The sequence below is a fragment of the Eurypyga helias genome, unplaced genomic scaffold (genome assembly GCF_000690775.1).
Source record: "Eurypyga helias isolate BGI_N326 unplaced genomic scaffold, ASM69077v1 scaffold18645, whole genome shotgun sequence".
Taxonomy (NCBI): Eukaryota; Metazoa; Chordata; class Aves; order Eurypygiformes; family Eurypygidae; genus Eurypyga; species Eurypyga helias.
In genome coordinates this window covers 23,092-33,031 of record NW_010252244.1, presented here as the reverse complement: position 1 = coordinate 33,031, position 9,940 = coordinate 23,092, and the positions used below count along the sequence as shown (strand labels likewise).

General features: G+C 51.5%; 1 protein-coding gene across 1 annotated transcript; it reads right to left on the bottom strand.

Moving 5' to 3' along the window:
- Positions 1–842: 842 nt before the first annotated feature.
- On the bottom strand, positions 843–6,946 carry NEURL1B (neuralized E3 ubiquitin protein ligase 1B; the record flags this gene model as incomplete). The annotated part of the gene is made up of 4 exons (XM_010152305.1): positions 843–1,087; positions 1,888–2,013; positions 2,979–3,686; positions 6,386–6,946. Coding segments are annotated over 4 exons (1,640 nt in total), but the record flags the coding sequence as incomplete, so codon positions are not given.
- Positions 6,947–9,940: the final 2,994 nt, after the last annotated feature.

The following is a 9,940-nucleotide window of genomic DNA, read 5'->3' as shown; positions in this document are numbered from 1 at the left end:
CCCTCTCATCCGCAGGCTGCAATTTACGGCTTCAGCAGCCATGTGGGCAGTGCCTGAACAGCCCATCGCTGCTGCCCACTACTCCATCCCTGTTGCTGCAGCAGTTGGGGTTGGCTGGGGCTCTCTCAGCAGGCTCCTGCTGCTCACTGCTATCCCATGGCTGCTCCCTGGGTCTCAGCCTCCCCAGCCAAAAGTCCCTGCTCTGCCACAGAAAGCAAAAGCTGCTTTATCCAAGTCCAAACCAGCTTCTCCATGTGCCCCAAAAGCCTGTTTAGGGGGGCAAAACCCAAACAATTGAGAATCTGGCTGTGCTACTGTTTGGCCTTAGCTATTTCTCCTTACATGGATGAACATGACATTTCCAGATCAATTTTGTCCACTTTGAACCCTCCCACTGGGCCTTTTCCTAATTTTGTTCCACCACAGCACAAGTACCCAGCAGCAGCCCAGAGCTGTTGGGGTTTCGGGGTTGGGAAGCCCAGTGGCACCTGACACTGACCAAGTGGCAACCTCCCCTTCCCGATCTGCACCACAGCGAGCTTCCTCCGGAGGAAGAGGAGGGAAAAAAGAGCCTTTGCATGGGAAATCTCTCATTTGCAGCTGGGTCAGGTCCAGACTGCGGTTTCCTGGATTCCCCTGTGGGCACACGGCAGCTGTGCCTTTGGGCCCCATGTGATCCTCAGCTCAATTTTATCCCTGAATTGTGCCCTACCAGTCAAATAAGGAAACACAGATAACGAGCCACTTGATAACGACTGACCAGCACGATAACCCATAAGCAGGGACGGAAAGGCGTGGTTACTGCTAGCGGCGTTCCCCCTTCCTACAGCCCGAGCTGGGCGCTAAGGGCGGTATATTTTAATAACATCTTTGATGACCCGTCGGCAGATTGGGCAGCAGGCGTTGAGCTGCTTCTTCAGCTTAAGACCACAGGTGTTGCAGAGGCACATGTGTCCGCAGGTGTAGATCACCGTGTCCACCTCGCTGTCAAAGCAGACGGTGCATTCCCCATTCTTGCTGCTTGATGGCTCCGGAGGGGGGAAGACAGGAGAGATAGGGGGACTCAGGGGGGAGCTGGGAGCAGTCACTGCAAAGAAGGAGGAGAGAACAAATTCATTCAGTCACCAGGATGGTGCAGATTTGACAATGTACAACACACACACCCTCAAGTCAGTTTTTTACAGCTCTTCCTTAGCCATTGCTTTGTTTGTTTGGCCAAATAAACCCCAGAGTATTCTAACCAGTAACACAGGTACAGCTCCAGGCAGAGCCTGCCATCCCTGTTCTACAGATGGAGCAAAGCATGGTTTCCCTGGGCTTCCTCAAGCAGGGCTGTGATTTTGCACACCCGTTTCATGGTGGGGGTGTGCAGAGCCCCACTGTCCCCAAAGGAGCCATGCTGCACACAGGATGCTCTTCCATCTCGCTGGCCACGCTGGGAAGCTGTGGCACAGCACAACGCGGCACGTGCCCGGGACAGTACTGGGCAGGGCTGTCTGCCTGAACCCCAAACAGCAGCACGTGAACGTTTATATGGGCATATAAACCCACTCCAGCCTTGGCAGTGCCGAATGCATCAGTCCAGGTGGTGTGAGACCTCCCATACACGATACTGCACCCCCCCATTGCAGCACTGCTGCTGTGGCAAGGGACCACTTTCATGAGGCAGACTGACCAAGTGGGAAGCCACACAAAGCCCTTCTCCAGGCTGCAAAAAACTTCCCACCGCTTTGCTTTCTCTTCCCACTGCTTCTGTTGGCCTCGTAAGAGATGTAACATCTCCCCCCTAACCTTGCCTTGCTGTCTCACATGGCATCGTCTACCAGCCCAGATTCCCGTCTCGGCATAGCCGGCACAGCCGGGTGCCGAGGGCTGGGCTCTCCTTACCGAGCGATGACTCTGAAGCGGAGGACGACCTGTTGACGCTGAAGGCCATGTCCGAGTCGCTGTCGTACTGCGAGCCGCCGGGAGATCCTGAGGGAGAGATGGTCACTGGGCTGGACTGCACAGTGCCTGCAAACACAGGAGAGAGCTGAGCCTGCTGTGGGGCCGACGGACACCCAAACCCCAGCTAAATACCCCTCAGCCCGGTGAGTCGTTCCCACCCCAGGTGTGCAGGGTGCCTGAGGAGAAAGTCCAGCTGCTAAGTGCTGCCTCCTTAGTAACGATGCAGGTGCATGATTTTGGATGTGACCTCCCAGGCCTGGACCTCGCTATGCCATTGTACAATTTCCGGTCAGTGCTTCAGTGCAGCGAACACCAGGTTATCTGACAGCCATCATTTTGGGGTGTAAAGTAACCTCCCTGCAGTCCCATCTCTCCAGCAGCAGTGGCCTCAAGCTATTTCTGTCTCACTGTCAGGTCAGGGGCAGCTGGGAAAGGGCATTGCTTTAAATGAGAAAAACCTGCTTTGCAAAGTCATCAGCATCTGCTTTTCTGACGGAATCCTTAACAAGAGGAAAGGAGAAGCAGGGTAACTGGTCACCAGCAATAGATCAAAAGTGACATCTGATGCCCAAGCTATGGCTGTGCCTGGGGAGCGATTACTGTCCATCAGCAACACATGGGCATAAACCAGAGCTGCACTCACAAAATTCATCGCCCTTACCAAAGCGGGAGTTTAATGTCTGTTGCGTGGAATAGTGCGTTTATAAAGAATCCCTTTAAAAAAGAAACTCTCTGAACACCAGCTGTCCCTCCCCACAGCCATCCCTGCCTCCCTACCTGCTGCTTATTTTACCTCTCAAGTCTCATCATTTTCTGGGGGACTTAGATAGGCTGCATACATCTATGTGAGAGCCACCATGTCTCGCTCACTCTTGTTGGCAAACACAAGGTGAGATCAGGAGCTACTTGCTCACATCGGTGACCACCTGCTAAAGGCAACACTGCGAATGCAAACCTATAGCTCCTCTTCTGGCCCAGGAAACGTCACCACCCAGTTGCTCCCCCTTATCATTTCTTTTGGCTGCACTTACCCAATATTTTGAGCTGGTTGATTACACCGTGGATTGTAAAAAACACCCAGAGAGACTGCGAGGTGTCCACGCACATTAGCATTCCTCGGCTGGCTCCGTTCACCCCGTGGTGCACCTCTCCATTCGGCAAGACCATGAAACTGAGAATGTCGCCGCTGTTGAGGACCGGGAACGCTCGGTAAACCACCCAGTACTCCTTGCGGTCCAAGAGAAAGTCTGGATCTGCTGGGAGCTCATTTGTCCGTAAAGTACTCGGATCACAAGAAGTGATGCCAAATGAAAGGGCTCCATAGTATGGCAGCCCAAGATGTCCTACTTCCACGAAGAGGCTTTCACCGATGTGCAAAGGCCGGTCAGAAAACACCAAAGTCCTATTGCTTTCTTGCCAGTTGGTGCATGCAACCATCCGGTCCTGAGAAAAGGTGATGTCAGGTCCACGGGTGGGGTGGAATCGCAGGTCTGTGTCCAGGAAGGCTGGGACCCCCTGGGCACGCTGCCGTCGGTTTGGGCAACAGGGGATGATGTGGTTGTCTGTCGCAAGTCCTGGTACCCGACTTAGGTTTAGGTTTGCAATTTTGGCGACCACTTGGTTGTTCTCCAGTTCGTTGTTATTGAAGTTGGCTGAATCATGGTTGCTCTGCGGAAGGCAAGTGCTGAGACGGGCAGTGCTGAGACGGGCAGTGGTCATGGTCTCTGCAAACATGCTATCTGTGAGATAAACCCAGTGATAAGGGACATGAGAGTCAAGATACAATCGCCCACTTTTATGGTTATAATTGTTATTATTTCAGCCTACAGATTATCTGAATTCTGTCGCTCTGAATGGAAAAGCAATGAAAAAATTAGCCAGAGGTCAACCACTAATGAACAGCTAACAGTGAAGTGTCACATGTGGAGCAGGCAGGGAAACAGCCACATCTTGGCACTACCTGAGGGAAAGCAAGTGTTACGAAGTACCCATGTAATCTGGGAGATCCTTGCACTGGCAAACTGGGAAAAGCTGTAAACCAGTGTGGTCCTACAGCTTTCTCAGTAGAGGGGTCTAACAGCTTTGAGGTTGCTCTGTAAAAGAAGGAAACGTTTCAGTATCTTGTTGCCCAAAGGTCTTGTGCAAGCCAAATCCACAACACCGTGATGGGCAAAGGAGCACGAGCATGAACAGACATCCTGTCCACACTCCTTGTGTGGACCTTACAGCTGCGAGGTGCCAAGAGGCCATTTTACAAGGAGACTGTAAAATGCCTCGTGTCTCAGGGGTGTTCACACCACTGCAGAGATTTTGAATTGAGAGCTTGTCACAAAAGCTACTTGCTGAAGGTGTTACAAAGAAGATTTTTACTGTAGAGAGTTATTTTCCCCTTTTACAGCAAAGGGAAAGTCAGGATGCTGACTTTGAATTAATTTCCCAGATTTCCACCTCAGTCATGCTGGGCCAGGACAGGGGGTGTGTGTAAAGGTGTGGGGAGGTTTGGGAGTGCCCTTCCTTCTCCCTCCAGCACTGCCCGCGCCAGCTTGGACACTTCACTCCTAAGGTAAGGCATTAACCAGCTGAGCAAAGCCAAAGCACATGGAAGTTAAGAGTGTGCGGTAATGAAGCAGACTCCTGGTCTTCCCAAAGATGGGAACGGGAGAAGCATCCCAGCACCAACACTGCCTTCACTCAGAAGCCCATGCAGGAGAGGCCACCAGTGTAGGATGATGGCTGGACCAGCTGCCTTTAGCAAGCACAGGATGTCCAGCAAGAAATCCTCCCACAGAGAAGCAAGACACACCCAGGCTTCATGATGCTGAAGATGCATTTTGTGCATCTGTATTTGAGCTGTATTTCACAGCTTTCTCAACTTGCAAACTTTTGGGAGGAAGAGACAGAGACACAAACCTGCCTGCTATGACACCAACACGTCTGTAGCAAGGAGGCTGGGTCCCCTGGTGCCCCAGATTTCTGAGCATCGCCCTGATTCCTGGGGCAGTTCTGTGGGGCTTGGTACTTTGATCAAAAGAAAATTCAGAGTACAGTGCCCTCAGCCTTTCACTCTGCACACTTGGATGCTGCAGGCAGGACTGGGAGGTGGGGGGCAGAAATAAGCTGCATTTTATTTCTCTAGCTATAATCTCATGAGGAAGAAGGGCTGCTCTGGTGAAGCATCTGCACTGGGCAATACAGCAAATGTTCCTTCACCTCTGTGACGAGCACCAGAGGCTGGAGTGCGTTGAATTGCAATTACAGGATAAACGACTGTTAAGGTTTAATTACATATTTGAGGCAGAGCAGGCAGGGCAAAGTGTTGTTTACATGTAGCCTTCTTGCCTGTAAAATAATTGGTACTATTCAGAAGAACAAGTGATGAAGCTGCCTGCCCCCTGGACTAGCCATTTCACAGCTTATCGCTCGGTGTGAGGATGGAGGCACCATCCCCTCGAGCAGGTGCAGCTCAGTCTGGCTGTTAAAACTAAATCAGCTCCTAGGAGCCTCTGGGAAAAGGGCAACACTCTTGGATTTTAAAAGGATTCCCTGTGGTGTAGACCAGTTCAAAACACTCCATCTAACATTGAATTCATTTGAAATTTCAATGCTGTAAAAGTCACAAAAGTAAAGTCATTCCATGGCAATTGGCTCGGCTTGCTAATGGGAACAAATTCATCCCCTCTGCAGCCCCCCACCAAGGATGATGCTTGTAAATCAGCCAGGTACCCCCTGAATGCAGCGATCTGCTTAGGGGTGAAGGGAGACGTGGCACATGGTGGCAAGGGTCTCAAAGCACACAGGATCTCGTGCTTCATTTTCTTGTCACTCTTCAGCTGGCAGGCTGCATCCTGTGCTGCAGCCGGTGCTTTGCGGGCATACAGTGATGCCCACGTGCAAGGGAAGGGTAAGCTGGGTGACGCCTGCAAACACAGCTCGTTAAACTGCCAGCCTAGGTGGAGACCAAGGCCAAGAGTTGAGAGAGGGGCTGGGGAAGCATGCCAGGAAACTCTTGGGGAATGGGTGGTAGTTTTCCAGTGGACTGGCAGTAACTGGTAGCTGGGAAAGAACAGGAGAAGCCATAACTGGTCACCTTTGTCTCCTCAGTCTCTGGGACCTGCTGTAAAGCAGCACCATGTTTTTCCATGCCACAGCAGCACAACCAGCTCAGAAAAAGCTGGGTAAAGTTATACGTAAAGATTTCCATTTATCCTTTCACATGGCTGCTGTAATGCACAGCCTTAAGACCTTCCATCACTGACATCTCTGAAATATACTGCTTTCTGGATCCCCACTGCTGGCCAAAGAAAAATGGTTAATTTGAGGTACAAAGCGAACAGCAAATTAGTTTTCTTAAGTGTCTCCTAGAAATGATCAAGCAGATAGATAGATCATGCATCTTTTCCACATGAGCCTACATGGAAAGAGCAAGCCACACGCTTACCTAGTATTTGCACTTCATGGGTGATTCCATAGACGTCTATGAGTGCCCAGAGAGGACCAGAAACTTTAATACCACAGTGAAACAATATTGGCTCTTCATCATTAATACTGTAGAAGACTCTTCCATGGCGGTCAACCCAGAAGGCCAAGATATTGTCTCTTACAGCAAACCTCTCTGGCAAAGCTTTGGCCCAGTAGCCAGGTCGGGTCACTAGGTCCGGACAGGCGTACTTTGGTATCTCGTCAGAGCTCATCTGCGACGGGTCGTGAATGGTGAAGCCGAAGCGTAGGGCCCCGCTCCAGCCATGGTGCACGGCCACCAGCTTCAGCCTGACCTTCTCGTAGAGGTGGATGGGTCGGTTGGTGAAGGTGACTCCGTTGCAGAAACTGTTCCTCCGCGTGGCCTTGCGGGAGTGAGCGTCCAGACGCACGTTCTTGCCTTTGGCTTGGGAGTGGAAACGCGGCGGCTCCGTGATGGCGAGGACCGAGCGTCTCTCATGGCTGCTGTTGGGCAAGCTGTAGTAGGGGCGGCTGGAGACGGAGCGGGTCTGGTGGCTTGTGTCTGCAAAAGGAGAAACCAGCGGCTCCGTCAGAAATGCTTGCCCTGAGCCAGGTGTTAGCTCAGCCCAGGCAACTGCAACTGGCTTGCCACGCATGCTTTGTTTTGCTCACTGGCGACTGCACTGGTTAATCTTAAAATGTTGTGCCTGGCCACACCGTGCTGTTTGTCACACCAATTTGGCCCCCAGCTTTTTGCAAATATAGGGCTCTTGGGCCAAAGGTTAGGCGGCCTCCCTTCTACACCCTGCAAAGCTGGATGCAAACGAACATCCTTTTGCTCCTATCAGATGCATCCTATTGCACTGGGAAAAGCCTAACACCTGTGACTGTGGCTCCGAGTTTCCCATTTGCAGTGCATGTGCTGTTAAGTCACCATCTCTGAGAACCGTGGCTGCTAAGAGCAAAGATGAATGCTGATGCAGGATGCTGATTTTTGTGGGACATGCAGCCACTGGCTTCTCTGTCCATTAATTCTGTACAGGAGCTTCTGAACAACACAAATAAACCAAGACATTTAGACATTTAGCAGCTGGAGCACTACCTCTGCACCACCAGAATGTTCTTCCAAAACTTTCAACTCAGCCCCTGGTTCAGATACCAGATGCAACTGGCACATTAAGGAACACTTCATCCCGCAAAGCCGTGCCTTTACACAGAACCTCCCATTTGAGCTCAAAGCACTTTATAAATGATGATTGTTTTCAGCTTCACAACACCACAGATGGCACAGAAATCCTGCCATCCTCATTTTACAGATGGGAGAAGGAGAATTTATGGGTGAGATCTTGCAGCATTTAAACTCAATAGCAATTTTGAGACCAATTTCAAGAAAAGCAGATTTGAGGCCTCAAGTGAAGTTCACACAAGCGTGAAGCAGAAATGAAAAAGCTCAACTTTTAATCTTAAGCCTCAGCTATAAGTTCCTTGAGGCAATCGCTTTTGCATACCCCTGAACACGTGGGGTCTTGCTCCAGGACCAGGGCTCCCGTGACCACCACCACGGTGTTACAGGCACTTCGATCTCCCCGTTTCCCACCCACTCCCCCTCTCCTCCTCTTTGCACCTGGCTGTGTAGATTTTTAAAGCAAAAATGGAAATCATCCTGGGTGCTCAAACTCATCCTGTTAAATATAAAACTGCATCACACGCACACATTTATTTAGAAATGTTTTTCCACGTTTGAAGCTTTAGAAGCTGCCTGCCTGGCTCTTCCCTGAAGCTGCTTCCTCCCTGCATGTAACCCCTGGCTTTGCTTCATGACAAGGGAAGGATTTTCTGACACCTTCCTCTCCTGCCAAGAAACACCAAAGATGCCAGGAGCTCAGCTGGGAAAGCAGGAAGGAGAGCTGTAGTCGGGACACCTTTTTTAGCAGAAAAAACCATCATGGGTCGGGCAGCAAGAGGCTGGGACTCACAGTTGTGTCTGAACTAACAGAGGCTCTAAGCAACCACTGTCTTTGCGAATGCAAGAGAAGAGGGGTCGCAGGCAAGATCTGAACGCAGGATTAGCCCTTGAAATCAGGCACCTGCAGCAGGAGTCAGAGATACAAAGGCAAAAAGCTCCTGTTTGCCTCAAGACAAAAAGGGCAACTCTAAGTGATGACAGGCAAACAGCAGTGGCTAAATAAAAGGTCTTTTGTATCTCTCCGTTCCTACTGCACGTGACAATTGCTGCATACCACAAGGTAATGGTTAATCCTGTCATACACCGATGTACATAAATACATCCTTGCTCTTACACCAGTGGGGGTTTGCCATTTCCATGCCAGAGTCACGAAGGGGAGAGGAGCCTGCAGCACTTCAGGCCCGGCTTCCCCCAGGCTCTCCCAGGGCAGGAGGGGGTTCCCTGGGTCTGCAGGGTCAGCCCTGGCCATGCCCACAAGCTGTACGGGTATTTCTCATGGGTACTGCCAGGAGAAATCTCATTCCTTGCCTTCTGAAAAGCAGAAATGCAGAAGATGGCTGCTTTCAGCACAGACCCACCCGCAGCTCATGTGGGTGCTGCTCTGTGTGTCTGCCTGCAAACGTTCCCGACAAATGATGCTGCTGCGGAGGAAATGTGGTTTGGGGGTCACTTAGCAGAGAGAGGCACGGTGGCATGACCCCAGCCAGCACGTAGCACTGGGTGAGTGACCCCGAGCACTGAGAGGTGAATCCTGTCCTGGCCAGGCTTTCCCACACCGGCTCCCCATTTTTCATCTGGATTCACAGAGCCGTTGTGCCGTTCAGCTGGCATGTGGGTGAAGCAAAGCCACAGACGGGTCCTGCCGGGACAGGCTCACGAGGCTCCTGAGAACCCGGCATTCCCAGTGCTGCACTTCCACATACACCCTGCCTTGCTGGGCAACAGCCTCCCTGTGTCGAGAAGCCTTCATTTTATAATCCAGAGCTGCATTTTTTCCTCAAACGGTTAAAATCAACTCCCCTGTGAAAGCCAGTGCCCTGGCCTCGATGTCCCTGTGTTGGCCAGAAGGAAGAAGGAGGGAAGAGAGCTTTCCTTCTCCTCTCTGCTATCACAAGAATCCCCTATTCCCGCCCCCTGCGCAGCACCAGCCTTCCTCCCACAGCGACCTGCTGGAGAACAGACCGAGCTCAGCAGGACGTGATGGCCTGCAGCACGGCTCCCGGGCAGGTGCTTCTCACGCCGCTTTCAGAAAGCGTGGAGGACCGCAGCGGGAGTGGCAGTGGCAGCATCACGACCGACGGCAGAGTGATGACGACACAGGCACCCACTTCCAACGCAGCTTTGGGTCCACCCTGCCAGAGAGGAACTCGGGGCCAGGGTTTGGCTTTTTTATTCGGTTTGGTCTTTTTTTTAAAAAAACAGGAAAGTGTGTTGTGGCTAAACAATAGGAAAGTCTCCAGAAGGAAATGAATGGATCATTTATTTATAACGTTGTTCCCCCCCTCGCATGAACACCTGCCAGTTGCCACCAGGAATAAAGCTTGACAGAACCCAAGGCAGGGGGAGGCAGAGCTTCCCCACTGAAACACG